Below are 23,862 nucleotides of genomic sequence, written 5' to 3'. Positions count from 1 at the left end.
TTAGAGTACTACATTTGTGATTGTTATAAAAATCTGAATTTTGATGAATTCATGGTACATGTAGTTTCTAGCAAACCATTGTTCCTTTTGATTACTGATATTCACAAGCATGGTCATTATATAAGATACTCTTGGAAAATGATTTAATTTGTGTTCAACCAAGAATGTTTACCTATGCTTGTTACTCTGCGATTATACACTAGCGAACAAGTACAACACTACTCTGTGCATCCATCTTGGCTTTCTATTATAAATTGGTTGGTATGTGACCCAATTTTGTTTTAGCCAATTACATTTGACTATCGTGACATGGAGATCTCTGTGAGGTTATTTATGCACGCGCTCAGTCACACAAAGTGTAACTGCGTGTTTCTACTGGGGAACGGTTGGCGGGCATGGGGTTTAGTTTAGAGTGTTACCGGTTAATGTGCTCAGTGGTAACAGAACGGTTAAGAGTGATGCGGTGTGGACAGTACACCCGGCAACCGTGATCCACCTCATGAGGTAGACCATGTGGTGTGATACCCGGTATTTCTGTCAGTGGAAACACAACAGTTAACGCTTGCTGGGTGTTGAACTTCTTTTATGTACATTTTATGTACATGTATCACATCATGACTTTAAAAGCATGTTGGGGGTCAGGAAAATATTTTCAGTACTTCCGGTATGTACACACCACAACCCTTATTTTAAGCATCAGTAGAAACGTGCTGGTTGTTGCCTGAATCGGATTGTAGGTTACCAGGTAATACCGGGTACAAATACAGAGTACTCAGTGTAAACACGCAGTAAGTTCTTGGTTGAACACAAATTAAATAATAATCATTTTCTTATAGTATTCACACCCCATATCCTGGCCATTGCATAGTATATAAATTCAACCTCTTCCCTTCCATGTTTTTTATGTGCAGGACAGGCTTAGTCTTAAATTCAATTGCTGCATGTAATAGGACTCCTAGAGTTTACTTGTGTGTAAGTATGGATGAATCACAACCGTGGAAAAGACTTGACACACAGGTTGGCAATTATGAACCACATTTATTTCGCCAGTTAGGGACGATAGTGGAAGGGATAACAAGCCTCGCTGCAGGAGCACCACCGCCTAGTATCCTTAAGGACAGTGCTAAACTTTTAGAGCAGTCTGCGGTTAAAAGATTGGTACGCATCAACAGTGAATTCTTATAGGGACTTTCTTAAAGGAGAATGAAAACTCTTCTTGCATGCGAAAGTGATTTATAGGTCACGTACAGTAAGGCTAAGCATTTGAGTGCTCGACGTATTATAGTTTGTTCGGTTTGTAATTGGTGAAAAAATGAGAGTCGTAACATCATGTATTGATATTGAATGGGGTGCACGCAGTTGGTCACAACTGTATGCTAGTTGCGCGTTCTGTATAATGTGTAACTCTAGTCTAGTGTTCACATATGAAATGAATTAACACAAGCGTACATTGGGACTTTATTGATGTGCGCAGTAACAAAAAACTGAACAATTTTCTTCGCCATTTATACAGCAAACAAACTATAGCTTCTTGCTGGATTGCTATATTTTGCTTTGGTCTTTTTTCTGGATTTTCAGGGTGAGGGCCAGTCAGGTGTGGGTATCAAGCAAACATAATGCAATAAGATCCATTGTTGTAGATAAGATTTTGTCAATCATTTTAGCTTCATGTTCAATGAGCCACAGCCCATGCACTGTCTATTCGCTACTTGCATGGTTCCGCCATTATGTACTGGCTCCCCGCACCTAGTGTATAATAGCGGAACCATGCAAGTAGCGAATTGTTATTTTGTCAATCATTTCAGATTTGCATTAAATGAGCTTCAGCCCATTTTGTCAATTATTTCAGCTTTGCATATTGAATGAGCCGCAGCAACACACTATTCACAAACATCCATGCTTTGTATGCTTTGAATTTTTGCATATTCATGAGGGCTGATCGTTTGATCATGTGTGTCTAAAAATCACACCAGCACTGCATGTAACAATCAGCCCTCATTAACATGTGATGCTGGGACTTAACGGTCTTAACCTGTTGCGAATAGTCTTTATTGGCGGCAGACCATACTCTGTCCATGTGTAGCTAGGATTTTCAGCTTTGCTTATTGATAAGCCTCATCACATACACTGAAAAATATACTTCCTTGCTGACATAATTAAAGACATTAAGACATTTGTAGGAATACTAAAAAGTGAAGGATAAGAATTGGAATTTTTTCTTTTCAAATAAAAAATTGGCAAAAAAAGAAGAAAAAATCTGTACAGAAAAAATTTGAATCTCCATTCCCAATGGGCTATTTCAGTTGAAATCCACCCTCTTAAACCCCATATGGAAGAAAAGACTGTAATGAATTTCCCACACACAGAGTGTATGTAGCTTTATAGATTTCAAATGAGTCGCCCATCCAGGTATAGCCCCATTTGAAATGCACACTCTCTGTGGAAGATTAAGGTCATGTCTTCCATAGGGGTGTACTGTGTATGGATTTCAACTGGAATAGGTAATTGCATATTGAAGTGATTGTCCACAGTAGGAACCTCCAACATTGACAAAAAAATGTAAAAGGTCCCATGTTATCATGTACCAGAAGAGCAATATCTGGACATGTAAAAGTTGCAGGCCTTTTCGTAAAGAGCAGGGGATCAGCCCGGGCCTGTTGTCTGTCACACTCAGCATTGACGTCAACTTGCGCAGCCCTTTGGGGCCTGGCAGCATATCGACCCGTGGCGCGCTTTGAGGAATCTGAGTATTCAGAAAGCGTGGATAAATGCCGTTTTATTATTATTATCATCATTAAGTCTCTTTCAGTCCCGGGGACAAACTTAGGTTTGGTTTGGGTAGGCCTGTGCCGCTGAGAATTTGAAAGTGAACACATCAACATACTAATTTTTCACGAAATTCGGACCCATCGATATACCAAAGTTCAAAATTTTGAGCCAACTTCAACACAAATTGTCTTAATTTTTACAACTTTTCCCCAAAATTTTGGGGAGATTTCAAAATGTTTCCAAAAAAAAAAAAAAAAGGACCCATCAGTTATAATTAGTACATCAATATGTACTACATTCCAAAAATGCAAAATCTGATTCTTGATGATTGTTCAAATAATAATATATTTTGGTTATTTAGTAAATCACAGATAGGGCATTTAATTATCATATTGCCGTCTTTTTTGTAGAACACAACGCATCTTAAAACCCCTCATCTGATTACCAACATTAATGCATGATTACACGCATCAAAGATGATTAGCACACAGTACGGACGGAATGTTTTTACTGAAGTTGGGGAATTGACGGAAGGGCTAACAAATCTGACAGTCGGAGCTCCAGCAGTAAAGTTCTTGAAATCTTGTGCCAAATTGTTGCAGGAGGCAGCAGTTAAGAGATTGGTAATGGCTATTCCAGTTGAAATCCATAAACCCCCTATGGAAGACATGACCTTAATCTCCCACACAGGGGGTGGAGAGATTTCAAATGGAGGTGCCCATTCAGGTAACCCCATTTGCAATTCACATTCCCTCCCGGGCATTCCCTGTGTTGGAGATTAAGGTCATGTCTTCCATAGATGTGTATGGATTTCAACTGGAATCTCCCAATTGCATTGAAGTTAGAATTTCATCTTTGTATAGTTAATGAGTAGCAGCTTATACTCAGGCAAATACAGTATTAGATTGACATACTTGATATCACATTACTTTATTTAGAGGTTAGAATAACTGCGCATCGGTTATTTGGAGGGCAAAATGTTTAGATTTTTCACAATGCCCAACATATTACCGATGTAAAGTTATTAACCTCATTCATAACCGTCACTTTAATCTCTTCACCTTACAAAATAACACAAAATTTTGCTCAAAAGTTTATAAAAATAGATGATTTTTACATCTTCCCTTTCCAAAAATCGATCAGGCTAAAACATGACGACCAATAACAAAACTGCGTATCACAATCTGTTCAAATACGGCAGCCAGCGCGCGCGCAGTTTGTTCGACGCACAACAACACGCAAACGCCGGTCAATTGTGTGTGACATGGGAACAATTACGCATTTTGCGGTCAATTGTGAGATATTATTGACCTCGATTTGCGTACGCGTTTTCACAAATAACTAAATATAATTGGATCGCACACATCGCATTTGTTAATGAGGTTATGAAAGGTTTACAATAAACACGTATCACATCTTGGAAGTGAAATTTTACAAATTAATGCACACGTACTGAGATGTTGATGCATCTAATGCACAAGCCCTGAAGGGGGAGTGCACTAGACGCATCAACATATCAGTGCGTGTGCATTAATTTGTACAATTTCTTGAGCAACAGGCGATATGCATTTATTAAAAACTATTTCAGTGATTTTTGCTGTTTTCAAAACAAAATTATCCCTAAAAATGTTGGAAAATGGAACCAAATATATATGCATCAACCTACCCAAAAACAACCCAAGCTTAACTTAGAGGTGTGAGGGGAGCTTACTTATGTTATAAACCTGTAACCCTTTAGAAAGATTATAGACGAACAATTATTGATGCACATGGTGATGTTGGTATGTCAAATGCAGGTTCGGCTCCCGGGTTCGGCTCAAGGATTTGAATGCAATTGTATTGATTTCACACCTCACACATGAAACTCACTCATGCATTGCAACATTTTCTCAAACTTCAGCTAATCGAAACCACAAGCTTTAAATAAACAAAATACATTATCATTATCATGCTATGACACGTACACCCTTCATCTTTTATTACAGATTTGTCCGAATATTTCTTTGGGAATATTTAGTACCAAAATCTTTTCAGCTTTGCTTATTGATAAGCCTCATCACATACGCTAGAACAGGCCTTCTCAACTAGTTTATTTTAAGCGCCAACTGGAAAATTTCTGTGATCATGAAGTGCCAAAATGTTAAGGGCGCCTGAGGACTTTGTGAGTTAGAGCGGGCGCATAGCGGGTACGGTGTAGTGATGAAGCCTTATCGGGGGTCCAGGGGGGCCCCCTGAAGCTCCTGGATTTTAAGGTTTTTTAAGGCCCAGATTGAGTATTTTCACCTCTTTTTTGTTCAAGATTTATGTGAAAAAAATATTAAAATTACCGTTCGCCACTTTGTGCGCCACTTCGACTGACTCCAAGCGCCACAAGTGGCGCGCGTGCCGCCAGTTGAGAAGGCCTGCGCTAGAAAATATTCTTCCTTGCTGACATAATTAAAGACATTATTAGTGAAGATTAGAGGGCGGGTTAGTGTAGTGGTCTTCGCACTCGCTTCTCACCGCTGTAGCCGGGGTTCTTCCCCGCAACGCCACATGTGAGTTTGGTTGCCGATCCATGCTCGTCCTCGCAGGTTTTTCTCCGGGTGCTCCGGTTTTCCTCCTGCATCTAAAATCGGACTTCTTTCCATGTCCCTGTCCCATTATATCCGGATGGCATCCCTTGAATTTAGTAGCCTCTGAGCACTATTGGGATTAACCTGGCTTCGGCTGAATGTTATAAAAAAAAATGACATGAATAAGACCTTTGTAGGAATACCATAAGTCTATATAGAATTCTCAATAGGTACCAAGACTTTTTTTTCAAATAAAAAATTGGCAAAAAAGAAGAAAAAAATCAGTGCTGAAAAATCTGAATCTCCATTCCCAATGGGCTATTTCAGTTGAAATCCACCCTCTTACACCCCTATGGAAGAAAAGACTTTAATTCCCTATTTGAAATACACACTCTGTCACTCTCTGTGTGAATGATTAAGGTTATGTCTTCCATAGGGGTGTACTGCATATATGGATTTCAACTGGAATAGTTGGTAATTTTAAGTCATTTTCAGTCTTGTAACTTGTAGGATATTAGGACGTGTTCTCACTACAAACATGGGGTCTCGTACCTAGGTCCGAGTCCACATACAAGTGGACTCAGTCCACATTAATTTTGCGTTCTCACTAGCACCAAAATGCTGATGTAGGATCGACTCCACTTACCCGGATGTTATAATATCAAGCACTTCAATGCATGACCATCCATGACGCCACAAATTCCGCTCCAATGCATGTTTTGAGCCGAACTCACAGCACAAATCAAACTTTACTAGCTTTTACTATAGACAATCAATTTTGAAAGATCATATTTTATTTCCAGGCCCCCTGATATATTTCTTCAATCTATGGATATGTTATTTTGTGATGTATTTGGAAAGATCTGAAATAAACAGCTCTAAAAACTGTTATTTTATATTAGGCCTGTACGTGTAAAATGAGAGAAATACACCGGGTTGTTATTCTGATTTTGGTCAAGCACGCAGATTCACATACGCAACACAACCTCTAAATCACCATCAAAAATGGTAATTTTAACTCGGTCTAGCAAAATGTACACCTCAAAAACGAATATTAAACCTGAATATCCTTTTGTAGGCCCCTACTATCCTGTTAAAAGCCCATTGTCGTTTTGTTTAATTCTGAAACTGGATAAAATATGTATCTTGCCGCGGTGCCGTTGTTTTCACACTGCACAAGAAGTATGCTGCTCATCAAACTACGGCAAGCATCTCGAACGAATGTCCGTGTATCGGGGCCGTGTATAGCCACTTTCCCCTACACTTTTCCGCATAAAAAATAAATGTTGTAAATTACATGAAGTAAAGCCTGTATAAATTTGTTCTATAATACCAGCTATGAATTTTTAAGTTGAAAATGCATGTTTAAATTTTATCATGGAAAAATATATAATGTAGACATGTATATTGTATAGGCCTATAGTACAACAACGACCATCAAGGTTGTGCATGCAGCATTTCCGGTATAAAGTGGATCGAGTCCACTTGTAAACGCGTTCTCACTATGCTATTTGATACCACGTCCTAGGTACGAGACTACCTCAATGAGGTAGTCTCGATGCTACATCCTGGATGTAGGATCGAGACCACTTATTTCGCGTTCTCACTATGCTTGGAAGTGGGCTCGATGTAGGATCGAGTCCACGTCCTAGTATCAAACAGGCATAGTGAGAACGCGCCCTAATATGTATTACATTCCAAAAATGCAAGATTTGATGCTTGATGATATTTTTATATATTTTGGTTTAGTGAATCATGGATAAAGCCTTTAATTATCACATTGCTAATTAATAACTTCTTTTTTCATGTAGAACACATCTCATCTTAAACCCCCACTGTGTACAGCATTTAATTACCAAAAATGTTGCATCATTACGCTCATCAAAGATGATTAACACACAATACGGACTGAATTCTTTTACTGAAGCTGGGCAATTAACAGAAGGGCTAACTAATTTGAGAGTCGGAGCTCCAGCAATAAGGTTCTTGAAGTCTTGTGCCAAATTGTTGCAGGAGGCGGCAGTCAAGAGATTGGTAATGGCTAGTCCATTTAAAATCCTCACTACCCTGTGGAAGATTTTGGAAATATCTTACACAGGTCGAGTATGAATTTTAAATGGAATTAACACATTAGGCAGCTCCATTTGAATTTCATGCACCCTCTGAGAAAGATTCACGATGAATCTTCCACAGAGGGAGGGTGGGTTTCAAATGGAGCTATCTAATGTGTTCATTATATTTAAAATTCATACTCGACCTGTGGAAGATATTTCCAAAATCTTCCAAAGGGGTAGTGTGGATTTTAAATCTGTACACCCTCTATGGAAGACATAACCTTTATCAACCACACAGGGAGTGTGAATTTCAAATGGACTCACTCGTTCAGGTTACCCCATTTGAGATTCCCACCCCCTGTGTGGGAGATTAAGGACATGTCTTCCATAGGAGGTGTTGGAATATCCCAATAGGCATTGTTGTAGTTAGAATTTTGTCAATCATTTCAGCTTTGCATTGCATGAGCAGCAGCTTATAGGCAGACAAATACAGTATTTTGGTTGACATACTTAAATCACATTACTGATTCATAATCACAACCTTCTTTTTTTATGTAGAACACAAAACATCTTCAAACCCCACTCAAAAAAGTACTTGATTACCAACAATATCCCATCGTCACAGCCAGTGAAGATGGCCAGTACAGTGTATGGGGAGTATGCACACAATTTATTTACTGGAGCTGGGGTTTTGACGGAAGGTGCCATTAATCTGAGAGTGGGAGCACCAACAATAAAGATCTTGAAATCTTGTGCTAAATTGTTGCAGGAGGCTACAGTCAAGAGATTGGTAAATTAATGCATGGTTGTTGTTTGAAGTGAAGATTTGTTGCTTGTTACACTGTTTTGAGCATTTCTTGACCAATTATTGATTGCATTTGAGCAAGCCTCTAATACTTTTTAATTCTAACTTTTGGGGGCTACTTTCTTGAAATCTTATATGCTAAATTGTTGCACAGTAAAGAGATTGGTAACAATGCATGGTTGTTGCTTGGTGTGCTAGAGTTACTGCTTGTTTCGCTGTTTTTGAGCATTTCTTGAACAATTATTGAGTTCATCTGGGCACTTAGATACTTTTTAAATTTAAACTTTTGGGGCTACTTTTGGGATTTTGGGGGCCAAATACCCTAAATCCATGTTTACTTTGTGCCACAAGCCTCATAAAAGTTTCCTTTCGGCTATATTCTATTAAAATTCATCCCATAATTTAATTTTTGAGGGCTATTTTGGTATTTTCGGGTGCAAATCGCCCTTAAGTCGCCGTCTACTTTGAGCACTACATCTGGGAGTGGTAGGAAATACATTTGCAATGACTAAGGCCAATGGAACTCGATTATTAGTTTCCGATTGGATGTTTAAAAAAAATGATGAGGTCGCTATTTCATTATTCATTATTCGGTCTCTTTTCATTATCCATTATGTCAACAAAATCAATGATTTTATGAACAGCTTTCTCCAAATTTAGGTACCCCACCAGTACCAAAGTATATATTGTTGATGAAAGACCATCTCAAAACAGGTATTAATGCTTAGATCATCTTTACAGACATTTTGCAACAGATTGAGAAAAAATTTGAATTTGTTTTCATAAAAATGAAAAGAAATTAGCCATTTTTGTAATCACTAGAAACACGATGAGGTAATCCTTAAATTTCCATTATTTACTACATCATCTACCCCTACAACTAAGAAAAGGTGCTGATTATGATCAGCAGGGGATGTCAGACATTTTGAGAGTTTCAATTTTGATTATTTCCATCTCAATTTTCAGATAATTGACTTTTTTATGAAAATAATGAAAGTTTTGGTCAAATTGAAAAAGTGATGCGGGCGGGCAATCGGAAACTAACAATCGAGTTCCATTAGCCTAATGAGGTCACTGATAGTAGTGATGCATGGTATCTGGTGTGAAATTGTTTGTTTTTGCATTATTAGTTTATAGTATTAGTATTTCTCGATCCACAACCCAAGCTTGACTTGGTCTGAGGGGAACTTAGAACTGTAGGTCTATAGAAAGAGGTAAGAGAAATTGATGCACATGGTGAAATGTTAGTATGTCAAATGCAGAGTTGGATCAAGGATTTGAAAATTGGCCTTGGATGACACCATTATTGTCCATATCTCATCTCAAGTTGAGAGTAATGCCATGTTGGATTCCGCAGTGCAGATTCGAATCGGTGCGTTTACATGGTTGCGTAACCTATACAGGAAAATTTATGTGTATATGCCCCGCGGTATTAGGTTAGTGCATGTGATTTGTATCTGCCATTGCGTAATCCGACATGACCTAGCTTTCAACTTGAGACGAGATAGACTATAATGGTGTCCTCAAAGGCCAATGTTCAAATCCTTGATCCAACTCTGGATTTGACATCATGATACATCCCACAATTGCATCGGTCTGTCTGTTTGTATATGCGCGCACTGCAGGATTAGGTTAGCGTACGTGATTTGAAACTGCCACTGCTACATCAACATGGCGTAGCTTTCAACTTAAGACGAGATACTGATACTCATCAACATATTCATTGCAAGTGCATTGATTTCAACCTCATATATTATAGGTATTACTTATACCTGATTGAAGAGGTTCATCAGGTCTGTTAATTAATCACTATTTTGAGTTCATTTGTCAAGACCAAATGAAAAACTTAGTGGTTTTTTGCTGACAGTTTCGCTAGAAACCTTGTGGTTTTCTCAAAGTGTTGATAATGTTATTCTTCTGCTTGTTTAGTTACTGCTTATGCTGTTTAAACAAACTGTGTACATCCATATCAAAACTATGCACTTGTCGGCTACCAGGAATAAACACCAGACTCATCTCAAGTGGAGGTCACTTCAAATCATCCCCAAGTCACATGGTTTAGTATACAGAGAACATTCTTTAACCATGTTACTTGAGGATGATTTGAAGTGACCTCCACTTGAGATGAGTTTGGTATTTATTCCTAGCTATTATGTGAAATGAGGCACATGTAGCAGCCGACAAGTGCATCATTTTGATATGGATGTACACATATATGCTTTACTGCTTGTGGTATTGCCAAAATAAAGCATACTTAATGTATTGCTTGTGATTTTGCTTCAAAACTGCCTATAGGCTTTACATTGGCTTTTTGTTAAAACATTTAAACATTCCACTCATGCTTTGCAACATTTTTTCCAACTTCAGCCATCTAACTCACAAGCTTTATTAGACCAGGCATTCTCAAATAGCGGTGTGCACACCATTTGTGGCGCACCTTGGGGTCCTGAGTGGCGCTTGACGCCAATTAGGACCCAGTTGTTGTTTGTGTCACTGACAGCTACATGTAGCTATGTGGGTGGGAAGACATACAAATTGAGAGTTTATTTAGTTAATTTATTTATAACATTCGGCCGAAGCCAGGCAAAGCCCAATTAGCCTTTTCAAAGTATGGCATACTGAAAAGGAGGGCAGACTTCAATCTAGTTAAAACCCGGCAAATTAAAAATACTTTACCCACTTCATGCAGCACCATCCTATTATGTCCGCCATATCTCGAAAAAGGCTAATAGTGCTCAGAGGCTACTAAGTTCAAGTGATGCAAAAAGTCCTATCTGCAATAGCTGCCACATAGACATTTTGATCATTTGTGACGTGTCATGTCAAAAGGAGACACTTTTGGGCAGGTTATCAATTTTGAGGTTTTTACATATCTTAAATATAGAGATATTTTGCTCCACAGCGCTGCTTTTCCCCAATGAAATCGGACATTCCTAAGAGAAGATATTGAGTTCGGAAGTTATGGTATTATAAAATTGGAAATTGAGATATCGGCCTTTAAAAATATTATTGACAATGTTGAGAGTAGGAATTAACTTGAAAAATGTCTCAAAAAATACAAGATGCCAGTTATATTCCGGTCTGAAACTATCAGACAATATTTTTAACATTAACAACATCACAAATTCGCAACAAACCCAAATTGTGAAAAAATCACCCACCGGCAGATTTTTGACCATTTCTCCATTTACGATCCTGCCCAAAAGTGTCTCCTTTTGACATGACCGTCATATTTCTGCATTCTATTTTGTACACATCTAAAAATATAACACCTGGCAGGTATTGCAGATAGTAGGGACCTTCTGATCTTGCCCCAAACGCGTGAAATGTGTAATGTAGACCAATTATAGCTATGTTTAAGATCACATTTCATATTTATTTTTATCAGACAGAAGAAGCAGCAGCAGAAGGTGATTTAATGCAATATGGCAACACCAGGGGTGACCCAAAGTTCCGAATTGAACTGGCAACATTCCTCACCAAAATGTATGGAGCACCGGTTGACAGGTACGGTTAGGTCTATGTAGAAGTTGTTTTTTAAAATTTCCCAAACAACAGCAGCAGCACACCATATGCTTGTATACAAAAAAGTCCCCAAAGCACAAAGAATAAAAATGTACACAGCAGAAGCAAAGAATTTATCAACAGCAAAAAAATCTGCAGTACGATAGTAACCATGGGAAAATAAAAGTGATGTTTTAAAATGATTGACAGTCTGAGAGTTCGATCTTCACCTACGGTGAACTAGTTTCAAAGTTCAGCAGCAGCAATGGAAAATAAGCCAAATTTGCTTAATTATAATTTATGTAAATTAGCTCATTAATTATGCAATTATGCAAATTGACTTGACAATATAATACACTAGAACATATCAGAAACACTTTGACAAAGTTTCAAGGCAGAAATACAATTTTTGATACAATATTCAAATATCATATTCTTGACAATAGCCATGCTTTTTTATTCTCAGGGATGACATCTTTTGAACTGCGAATACAGGGCTGTCAGCTGTCATGCATGCGACGCTAGTCTCGCACATAGTCACACATTTGGGCATTTTCTCACATCAAAGTAGTCAAATCTCACACATTGTCAAAATATAGTTTGAGATTTTATGTTCTCTCTTTCCCATTCCCTACTTTTTAGATTCTCAAGCACCCTGGCGAAAAAAATTGTCTCAACAACGAACAGTTTTGGCAATCAAGAATTCTATCCCGGTACGCCCCTGTTCGATTATAACTTGTGTCATGCAGTTATGAAAAGTTGACAGCCCAGACCAGCGTTACACATGGTATACCAATGCTATTCAAATTTAGTCTCTATTGCAGACTTGATTGTAGTTTTCATATGTTATGTTTCTTGGGATGATACGCGCACACTGCTATTCGAAGTAGGATATTTAGTCACTGTCCCAGATTTGATAATAGTTTACATGTTTTTTCCCTTTTTTTCCAGGGATGACATAATGTGTACTGCCGGTGCCACTCATGGTTTGTATACATTATGCACACAGCTATTCAAAGCTGGAGACATAGTCTTTGTTGAAGACCCCACCTATTTTCTTGCTCAAGTTATCTTCAGAAAGGATTGTCAACTTACAATGGTTCCAGGTGAGCTAGGTGTACTTATTGATTGATTACTGGCTCAGATTGATTGACTGGTCAACTAGTTGATTGATTGTGTGCTTGAGTGACAGTGATGAGCTATGAGTGATAGAAATAAGACCTAATAAAGACCTAATTGTTTGAGTGAGAGTGAGTCATTGAATGAGAGGTTATGAGTGAGTTAGCAAGTGACTGGATAAGTGAATGAAGTACACTATAGCGTTGCTACTATCGAGTACCTTCGTCAGCCACCAGACCCTTATGGTACGGGTCACTGGCTACAACTTGAAGTATACGTAATCATGCATAATTTGCAAATGCAAAATCCGTATCAACTGAAATTTTGGGATTAAACTTTTGTCATGGATATCTACTCCACAGTCTATAATATCCAATTGATTAATTCAAATTAAACAAGTCATCAAGTGGACAGGGGCGGCACCATTAGACATAAATACAACCAAGTGATAGGTGATGGACCATGCACATACAAAAGAATGGGCACTTTTTTGAGAATAACTTATCTAGCTTATTTATTATACAGCAGGGGTCATAACATAACATGCTATAATCATAAAATACTCCTTTAACAAACCTCTACATATTTTTTTTACAGTTCCAACTGATGATAAAGGCATGGACATGGAGGCTTTGGATCGACTCATGACAGAATACAAGGACAAAGGAGTGACAAAGGTCTCAGAGAAAAGACCGTATCGATCTCTGATTTATCTTGTGCCTTGTTTTCACAATCCTACAAGCCGCTGTATGGCACCAGGTAAGCACAGGATTTACTTGCTGAAAGGGGATACTTAGAATCAAGGCAGAATATAAGAATAAAGATTATTTTAAGACATGGAACAAGAATTAAGATGTTTATACAAAGGTCTTAGAGAAATGGAGTTATATTTCAGGGACCCATGTCTAGGCCCTCATCATGCACAAGGTCCTTATGTTGGTGTAATAGCAATGCATATGCACCTTGTAAAAATGTGATAGAGGTTTTACTGTCTTTGCTGTACTGGACTTTGTTAAGTTTTTATCATCAAAGTGGGGACTTACTCTATACCAGCAACTGTGGTCATTTATAGCTACCGTATTTCGTCGAATAAACGCCCCCGGGGGCGTTACATTTTCCCAAGGGGGGGCGTTTATTAGAGGTCATTTTTAGCACGAAAATTCCCGTTAAAATCATTAGGTAAGCTTAAAAGTCACGCTAAAATGACGAACTATGACCTTTTGACACTGACTTTTGGTTCACTTCAGGGCTCCGATTCAGATTTTCGCCATTTATTGCTGCTACTTTGCGACCATGTGAGCAACTTGGTAAGCTTACTACACAAGATAGCATGGAAATATCGAATTTGTGAAACATCTTGGTTGAAAAAAGTGGTGGGGGCGTTTATTTGAGGGGGGGCGACTATTTGACGAAATACGGTATATAAACACTGTATGCTTTTGTGAAAATTGTTGCTACTCAGTGTCAACTTCACTAAGCACACCAAAGTCGGTGGGCTGGATATACTTATCTCTCTATGTACACACTCCCACCACCACACCTACCAGCTCCAAACATGGACACTGAACCAGAGACACTGAAATGAATACACGGGATCGATACACGTAAATGTGCTATGCACGGTTGATATTCAGACGATAAATCTTTGGATACTGGGGTGGAAAATGATGAATATCTCCCGTAAATGATTTCGTATAAAGAAACCAGATGTGGTTCCTTGCACTCGAATATATATTTTGAACAGATATGATAGTAGTTAGTTTGCGGCTTGAGAGAGTAGCTTGCGTCTTGAGCTGAAAAAGTGACCAAAATTCAAGATTTTAAATAGTGCAGCGTAGACCCTCGTGGAGGTAGTCTCGGGCCAGAGTGTATGTGTCTATCACGAACAAACAGGATCGACGAGTGTCAGACCGACTGACACAAACTGGCTGTGTAGGAGACTATCGTAGAGGCAGTCTATAAGCAGATGACAATGGCGAATGTATGCTCGCTGACCGTACAGAGGTCAGTCACAGGCTAATGTCATTAGCCTTAGTCGGATGTCCTTCAGCCCACTATGCATTTAAAAACTATTAAACAGGTGGGAATACAATGGCCATGCGTGGCTGTGGATTCAACCTACCATGGCATTTTCTGCCATGAAGATATCGGGGCGATGACACTGTGTGTTGAACATAAACATAATGATTTGTCTGATTTTGACCACATAATCAGGGATGTTTTTAGTTTATACACATTTTACGCAAGATGTACACAATTTTTATGACATTTAACCTATCAACCATGGCCTGATTTCTATATCACAAATTGGCTATTCCAGTTGACATCCATTACATCCCCTATGAAAGACATGGCCTTAATCTACCACACAGGGAGTGTGAATTTCAAATGGAGTTACTTGAATTGGTGACTTTATTTGAAATCTACACCCCCTGTGTGGGAGATTAAGGTCATGTCTTCCATAGAGGTGTATAGATTTCAACTGGAATAATCCCAATAGAAGATGCACTCTCAAATGCATTTTGAGGTTATTGCCAGCAATTGCACATACTAACTAGGGAAGTGGAGATGGTTCCTGGTTCGACGAAACATCCCCAGTTGGAATGTATCATTTTAGCCATTATTCAAATCAACATTTTTTTCCCCAGAGCGATGCGAAAGAGTGGTACAACTAGCCAGAAAACATGAATCGCTAATTGTTTGCGACGATGTCTACAACACATTGTCATGGATACCCAAACCTGATGGTAGCTTTGACGACCCACCACAGAGACTTTTCGCTTATGATAAAAAGACGGACACAGATTACAAAGGAGGCCATGTTGTGTCCAATGGAAGCTTTTCTAAATTCATGGGCCCTGGTTTGAGGCTGGGATGGTACGAGGCACCGGCAAGGTTGCACACTATCTTAATTGAAAGGTATGATTCCTTAGAAGGTTTTGAGTTATCCAGTAGTAAATAGACAATAATAGGAATCAAATTGTGGACTCGCCAACAATTTTCTCAGGAATGTTGCGAACTTGCGTCCCGTTCTGCAGGTATCATCAGACTGTAGACTGTGATAATTTGGGCATTTAATCAGCTAGAAGTTGTTTCATGGTGGGGTGGAGTTACAGAAGCCATACAGGAAAGAGCCGAGCAGCCAGCACTTAATAAGAAAGGAGGTCTCTGGTTTTTTTTGCTATCGCACGCCTGTGGTCCCATTGTGAAACAACACCCTTGCCAATTTCTATCATGTTAGCAATTAAACCATCAGTCCGGTCTCTGCACATGATGAAGACCCGGCGAACAGCTTGATAAAATCGTTGGTGCAGTGTCCATAATTTGATTCATATTATTGTCTGTAAGAGGGTCTAGTTTGCACCCCCTTCGAACCACTTCTTAATTTTGGGAAATCTGTCAGATCTGGTAATAGTACCAGTTACTGAAGGGGCTAAAGAATAAATAAAAAAATTCTGGAAAATTCTGAAGCTTTCCCCCTTATTTGTAAAAACAAATATTACAAATCTTTGAACAATGATAATGAACAAAATTCACAGTTTAAATATATTATAAATATTATAAATCTAGGATGTATGCTCTCTGGGAAAAGGACACCTGGACACCCACACATCTAACAACCTATCCAAGTGTGCTAGGGTACAACGAAGGCATGGTACAAGCAGAACAGATAGCTGCACTTGCCAAAGACGGCTGTGCATGGAGAAACCTTGTGGTCGCCTGCTCGGCATTGGAAGGATGATGACAAAATGATGACGAGAAATAACAATAACAACAATTTATATATTGCATAATAAACATAGATTTGAAGTGATTACAGAGAGAATAGGAAAAACATGGTGAAGAAACATTATTCAATCATATCAGTGCATACTGATTTATTAGGTCTTAAGATTACTTTTAACAGTTCACTTTGGGTTAACAAAGGCAACTTAAGACAAATATTGTTTGTTGTTGTTTCCTCCAGTGGTTACCTTGACAGCGGTGGTGGATTCAACCAATTCACAGGGGGAATTATGGGTACAGCGATGGAAATGGGACTGGTTGAAAAGCACATCAATAACGTCCGCAAGTATTATCAGGTGAGGGCTAGGTAACTATTGCAGGATTGCAATCTTAAAGCCCCCTGGGGCACTCACATGTAACAGTGGTATGGCTATGTGTGGTGGTTATTGGTCGCTTTTTCAGGTGTGTCCCCATACGGTCTTTTGTACTGAGTACCCCCTCCCCGTTCATTGGTCCATTTTTCAAGCTCTCTGGCAGTTCCTTAAGACCCTCATGTGGAGATCATGGCCAGTTCTTTAGCCTCAAACTCTGAAAATTGTAGCTCACTGTTTTTTAGCTCCACATGCAGCCTATAATTTTGGCCTAACTTGAGTTCACTGGATCCCCAAAATGTTGAATTTTCAGTTCAGCAAGTCCCTGTTTTGACCAAAAATCTATTCTTAGTTCCCAAAGTTCCGTGCTGCACACCCAGCGTTCGAAATAGGGCCGGTCAGCCGGCCATTGGCCTGTAACTTTTTGGCCTGGCCGCTAACTTTTCTGACTGGCATCTAGTTGCCGGCCCGACTGGTTGCAAGTTGCAAGTCTCGACATAGCATTGCTCAGTGTGACCACCAGGGTTTCCTTTAAGCATTTTGCTGAAGGGGTATTTTCAAAATTTTTTGACCCTTTCAATTGTGAATTTTTCCTCTGAAGGAGTCAAAAACATTGCCCAAGGGGTATTTTTAAAATATTATTTTTGAAGACATTTTTAACAATATGTTTGTTTTTGGAGCCATAGGCGTAGATCCGGATTGGGGTGGTGGGGTGGGGGGAATCTCCCCCAATATTTTGCCAGAGGGATGGTCCATACAATCATCCCCAATGTTGACGCCTTTATGTGGGTTTCTGACCAAATTAACCTCATATTTGGCCATTTTAGCCCCGAAAGTGAACATTTTTGCTCTCTTTTCGCGAATTTATTCCACTTTTGCACCATATTTCAACAGTTTAGGTTGAAAATGCCCCCCGAGTCAAAAGAAATCTACACCACTGTTTGGAGCAGTGGCGGATCTAGAGCAGTCATAAGGGGGTGGGGACAATTTTAGATGAAAATAATAATATTTAAAGATGCCCCAGAGAAGTAAGAAACTTTTGCAAAATGAAGACCTAATTGAAGCAATTTGGTGGATCATTTTGGCAATATTAATGTGTAAAATTTTAGTTTAAGAAAGCCGAACATTTGTGAAATGAGCAGTCCATGGAGTCTTTCGTGGACGGCAATTTTTCCCTATTATGGTAGGCCTATAAATTGTGTTAAACATAAATTGGCAAATGTCGAAAGCAGAAGTGAAAGTGGCCATTTGTTTATCAACTACGCAGGGTGATGTTCCCCCCTGAAAATTTTGCAAAATGAACCCCTAATTAAAGCGATTTGGTGGACCATTTTGGCACTATTACTGTGTAAAATTTAAATTTGAACAGTTGAAAAGCTGAAAATTGTGAAATGCAATAAAGCCTTTCGTTGTCCTACATATCGGGAGTATAGGTCCTAAATGCCAAAAGCCGAGAATAAATGCACAATATCAGGTGTTTCTCTATTCAATTCTTGCAATATCTGAACGCGTACGTTTTCAAGATTTTGTACGCATTGGACTTTGGGACTAGGGATTTGAAGGAGTCAGAAAAGTGCCTGAACGCGTAAATAGACGATTTTCGTAATTGACCACTTCGTCGCCGTTAATTTGCTGGCCTCGCTTTCAGTTTTCTGCTCCGCTAAATCGGAGTTAGCAGAGCCAAACGCCGCCAACGGCGACGAAGTGGTCAATTACGAAAATCGTCTATACGCGTGTTTTGTGCGTTAAAGAAAACCCTGGTGACCACAGTAAAAATCTGTGCTTATGACAAAGATTAAGCCTATAGACATCACACTTTCCTGTATTCAATTCACAATGTAACCGAAAGGAACATGAAAATTTTTGTAGCTTCCCGATTCCACAGATTAATCATGTAAGGGGTTAAACTGTTGGTGTATCTATGGTAGGCACCCTGGGAATGGAGAGAAGGTTGGCAGGGGCATAGCGAGAGCATCAAGGGCCCATGGACAAGGAGCAGTACGGGCCCTTTTAACCAGGGCGGGATGCCAGGCCAAAATTTGGAGGCTCAGAACTCACATGCCGAGGCTCAGGAAGGCATGTGCACTCAAGTCAGTGGCCAAGTTTTGGTTTACATATAATATAGAGGGACTAACATATTGTTCGATGTTACTAGGATTGCATAAAGGACACGAAAAAATGTCAGACTATTTTAGCCCAGATCAACATGAATGTTGCTACTTGATGGCCAAATAACATGCTGTTATTAGGTTTAAAGAAAGATGCATGGGGCAATTTTGTGGCCCTGGACCCGGGCCCATCCGGCCCAATGGTAAATCCGACCCTGCTCTCCAGTATCAGCCCTTATTTAATTTTCGCTTTTGTGCTCGGGACCCCTGAACCCTCGGGGCCCATGGACTTCGGCCACCTTGTCTCCCCGCTTGCTACGCCCCTGAAGGTTGGTGATGCACAAAGCTCTTCCATTCTCTCCTCGCAAACCTGGCATCAAGCAGTTGCTGAATTCAGGTTTCTCCAAAGTTTGTTTTACATCATGACAACCATCAAGCAGACCGATACGGTGATACTCAAAGTTGAAATGGTTGGCGATGGTGTTTTTTTCACAAAACATGCCATGCTAATAAACAAAATAATAGTATTGGAATTGTTGTGAGGACAAAACCCATGTCTATACATGAAAAATGAGCTGCTAGGTTTTGATGTCAATGCTGATGCTCCTGAATTTGACACTTTCAGAATTCAGTAGTGAAATTGAACGTATGACGTACAATTGAATGGAATCACCCATGGATATTTCTCTTAATAACTTGGATACACCAAATAACTTGTTTCAATGTGCAATAAAAAAGGGGAAAACACACAAAACACACTTTAGGTTTTAAACTTTTGATAAGCTTTGAGACAAAGGTACCGGTGGCCTAATATCATGCCAGTGAAAATGAAAACAATAAATATTTAGAGCTAATAATTTTGATAAGTTGAATTACAATTTGTCCTTTGCAGGATGCAGTTGTAGCTGTTTGTCAAGTGTTGAGAGAAAATATGCCCAAAGGAACAAAATTTCATGAACCTCAGGTAAGAAAAGAATGGGTATCATACATCCACCCACCCCACATCCCACACACACCCACCCCTTGTTTGTTAATACCTGCAAACAAGGACCTCATTCTGCATGTGATTTAATCCTATCTAACCGAGGACACACGCACAGATGCGGCACACTGTGTTGTGTCGTAAAATATAAAATGTTCTTGAAATATTGTTGAATATATGTTTTAGCGATATAAAACAAATATTAAATGTATTAAATTTGTGTAATAGTTAACTTTGAAAGATAATCATTTATCAGTGAAAGATGTCTTGTACCATTATCCATGGCATGATTGGTTAAAAGAATGAATGATTGATTGAGTGATTGATTGATTGAATGGTTGTTTTACAGGGTGGTTATTTCATATGGATAGAGCTACCAGAGGGTGCCGATGTGTCCACACTTCGACAGATATGCATGGATGAACATAAAATATCTTTTCTTCCCGGACACACGTAAGTTTAAAGGAAGTCTACAGCAATCGCAACATTATGCCTTGTATATAAGAAATAATTATCAAACACGAATCACATAGTTTTATTTAAAACAAACTCCTATTGACCTTTTAGCTCTCAATACACAATATTCAAAATTCCCGGGCGCCAAAGTTGTCTGGTGCAATGATGTCCCAGTATGCAATGAAGGCTGACGACAAAGGTAAAGGAGACGATCCTGTGTAACCAGTGATCGGAGTGCCCATCTCTCTTTCATTGGCGATTGGGCCAGACTCCATGTAATGTTGCTATATAGGGGATCGCTACACCTCCTCTACAGCTTAATCTGTTACCTTCCCAGCATTTAAGAATGCCGGTACCCATTTAAACACCTGGGTGGAGAGGAGTAATCGAGATAAAGTGCCTTACTCAAGGGCACAACACGATGGCGCGTCGCCGGGGCTCGAACCCGCAACCTTCCGATTATGAGTCAGTGCCCGTTCCGCTTGGCCACCATGACGACAATTGAGCACAAATAACCATGACATCATTGCCCCAGGCAGTCGGGGCCCAGGAATTTTGAATATATCGCGTGTTGAGAAACGGCTGTGTTTGTTAGCATTTTATGGTCAACATGAGTTAATTTTAAATAAAACCAAATGATTTGTGCTTGATAATTATTTTGCCAACATAATAAGGCATAAAATGTTGTGATTGCAGGAGACTTCCTTTACAAACATGCTTACCTATACAGCTTTCTTGTAATGTCATGGAAAGAGGATTTTATAAATAACTGGAATTATTACAAAAAACAATAACTTCTATTGTGCATGCAACTTTGGACTGAGGAATATCCTGAGGGGCACACAATATTCCAGGTCCAAAGAAAATGTTTAAATACTTCACAATACCTGGAAAATAACTGATTCAAAGTCAATAACTTCATACGCAACCGCCACTTTTTTCATTCCATCTGTATAATATTATCGTGTTTTTTTTGAAAACAAAATTTATTGTAACCTCACAATTTTAATGTTACCTTACACTATCCCCCCAAAAATGGAATAGCTGATCTGCTGACGACCAATTACAAAGCACTTAATCATGCAAGGGAGTATGCATTTCAAATGGAATTAGCACATTAATATAAGCAACTCTATTTGAAACTCACCCTCCCTCTCTGGAAGATTCAAGTTGAAGCTTCTCAGAGTGTATGAAATTCAAATGGATCTGCCTAATGTGCTCATGCCTTTGTGTCCATTTGTCTGCAATGCACTTGCATCACACGGTTCACACCACTCGGTATCAAGTGGCCATTACGTTTCACTACCTGGAGAGAATTGATCAAAAATTGAATTCCCTCCTGAGGTTGGTATGATGAGTTGACCAGATCACAAGGATGTCATTATAGCTAGAGGCAGTATATAACACAAATGGGTCAATGAGTTACATACAAATGACCATGTGAGCTCTTGTGTGGTATTCAGTTCCCAAGAAGTGAGTTTTGCCTGAGGCAATTTGTGGTTAAATGTTGATCCCTCACTACTGTACAATAGTTATTACCGTCGATTTGGTTGAAAAAGGAGGTGAGACATGATCAAATATCTCCAGGTAACAAAACGTAATGGTATGACAGTATGAAACGGTGTAATTCAAGAGAGTCTTGATACTAAATTCAAATTTTCAGGCCTCGAAATAAGGAGGGCCCAAGGGCCCTCAGCCCCCAAAAATCAGTGAGGGCCCGTAAAAGATACATCCGGCGGGCCCAAATGGCCCGCCAAAAAATTACAATTTTCTCACTTTTTTGTGGGGTTCATAGGTTCAAACCAATGGCCCAAATTCGGGCCCTCAAACATTTAAGATCGAGGGCCCAAATGGCCCCCAGAAATTCTGGCTTATTTCGAGGCCTGCAAATTTTACACCTGTTTTTAAACTGGTCCCATTTTTACGTAAAACATTTGTGAAGGTTTGATTTTTCATAGCAGGTTTTTCCTGAAATGTCCCATTCCTTGAGATCCACAGGTCATAATGTGGAGCAGAATATGAAAGTTTAGGAGGGATGTACAAAAACACCCGTACTTTTCTAACTGCTGCTGTAGATGTTCTTTTAAAAAAAACACTAACTGGCCAAAAATGGGCCAATCCTTCATGTAAATATTTTGTGTAAGCTAACCCTAATCCTAACCCTAATTCTAACCCTAACCCAAATTTTGTGTAAAATTACATGAAGAAATAAGGCAAAAATTGATCAGTTTAAAGTGAGGAACCTGTCTGTGTATAGACAATTCTGTCCAAATAGACAATTCTGTCCAAATCGACAAAAGGGGATTTAAGAGTTTTCTTCCTTTTCAACCCACTTTTGCACAAGAATAGTTTTTTGATTTCACTGAAATTAAACTTACGAAAACAAAGGATATCAGCTTAATAAATTATTCACCGCCACATATGGCCCACATTATTATAATAAGGCTTTCTTTTTCCACTTTTCTCAGATGTTCACCAGAAGGAAACTATCAGAACTGTCTTCGTATTTCATTCAGCTACTATCCCAAAGAAGAACTAGTCAGAGCTGTCACCGTACTGTGTGAGGCGGCTACAAAAATGGTTCAACAGTAATTGGCGGAATTAGTTCTTGTCAAAGCTCTGTAATGGTTCGTCTTCCAAAGATATAAATAAGAGAGATTCACAGCTCCTTGACATCTTTGTTCAGGCATGGATGAAAATGTTGGGGTATTAAGAAAAAAATATTGTTTGCTTGCCCTCCAGTGGGATTTTTGGGGTGGGTAGCAGTGGCGTAACTATAGGGGGGAAGAGGGGGGCAACATGCCCTGGGTGCCACCCTTAGGGGGTGCCAAATTGACCAATTTTGACCAACTTCTAGTAACCAAAATTAATTAGTGGTAGGCCTTATTTGTCTAAGATATTCTAGGGGGGTAGGCCGGGCGCCAATTTTGTTTCTTGCCCCGGGCGCTAACAACCCTGGTTATGCCACTGGTGGGTAGGTCGCTCGGAAAAATATATACATTTTTTTTAATGACGCGCTACTGTATAGGCATGTAGGCAATGAACATTGCATGGTCATGTGAAAGGTACATTAATAATTCATTTCAGATCTTCAATACGCAAGATACACCATAGAAATTGATTCAAATAGAACGACTGCATACTTACAGGAAACATTGATGCATGAACGGATAGTTATGAGTTTACAGTAATGAGTTTCATCTTAAGAAAAGTGTTGTTGGCCAAATTTAGCTTTGAAATGAAATTTAGACACAGAAAAAGTAATCAAAAAACATTACTAAAAAACTAAGGGCTGACCCTGATTTTGGCCAATTTTGGGTCGGTTGGTGGAGGGCAAGCAAACAAATTTGTTTGGGCCTTAGTGCTGTGTACATGTATTTCCTGGAAATGCATTCAGATGTAATTGCATCTTG

At 39.2% G+C, this 23,862-nt stretch overlaps 1 protein-coding gene across 7 annotated transcripts in view; it reads left to right on the top strand.

Annotated features, from left to right (window-relative positions):
• Positions 1 to 23,593, top strand: part of LOC140139841 (uncharacterized) — a 28,975-nt gene extending 5,382 nt beyond the window's left edge. The window contains exons 1-10 of one of the 7 annotated variants that reach the window (XM_072161593.1): positions 7,263 to 7,358; positions 7,937 to 8,168; positions 11,572 to 11,690; positions 12,639 to 12,793; positions 13,404 to 13,565; positions 15,455 to 15,725; positions 16,774 to 16,888; positions 19,904 to 19,975; positions 20,343 to 20,446; positions 22,918 to 23,593. In XM_072161593.1, the coding sequence (XP_072017694.1) occupies positions 8,013 to 8,168; positions 11,572 to 11,690; positions 12,639 to 12,793; positions 13,404 to 13,565; positions 15,455 to 15,725; positions 16,774 to 16,888; positions 19,904 to 19,975; positions 20,343 to 20,446; positions 22,918 to 23,041 (1,278 nt within the window). In that variant the 5' untranslated portion in view covers positions 7,263 to 7,358; positions 7,937 to 8,012 and the 3' untranslated portion in view covers positions 23,042 to 23,593. Of the gene's footprint in view, positions 1 to 911; positions 1,159 to 3,179; positions 3,393 to 7,135; positions 7,359 to 7,936; positions 8,169 to 11,571; positions 11,691 to 12,638; positions 12,794 to 13,403; positions 13,566 to 15,454; positions 15,726 to 16,773; positions 16,889 to 19,903; positions 19,976 to 20,342; positions 20,447 to 22,917 lie in introns of those variants that run through there. The other 6 variants (XM_072161589.1, XM_072161590.1, XM_072161588.1 and 3 more) reach the window with 6 other exon arrangements.
• The last annotated feature ends 269 nt before the right edge of the window (positions 23,594 to 23,862 follow it).

The sequence above is a fragment of the Amphiura filiformis genome, chromosome 18, assembly GCF_039555335.1.
Source record: "Amphiura filiformis chromosome 18, Afil_fr2py, whole genome shotgun sequence".
Lineage (NCBI taxonomy): Eukaryota > Metazoa > Echinodermata > Ophiuroidea > Amphilepidida > Amphiuridae > Amphiura > Amphiura filiformis.
Note: the sequence above shows the minus strand (reverse complement) of the source record. Positions and strands in the feature narration are given on the sequence as shown.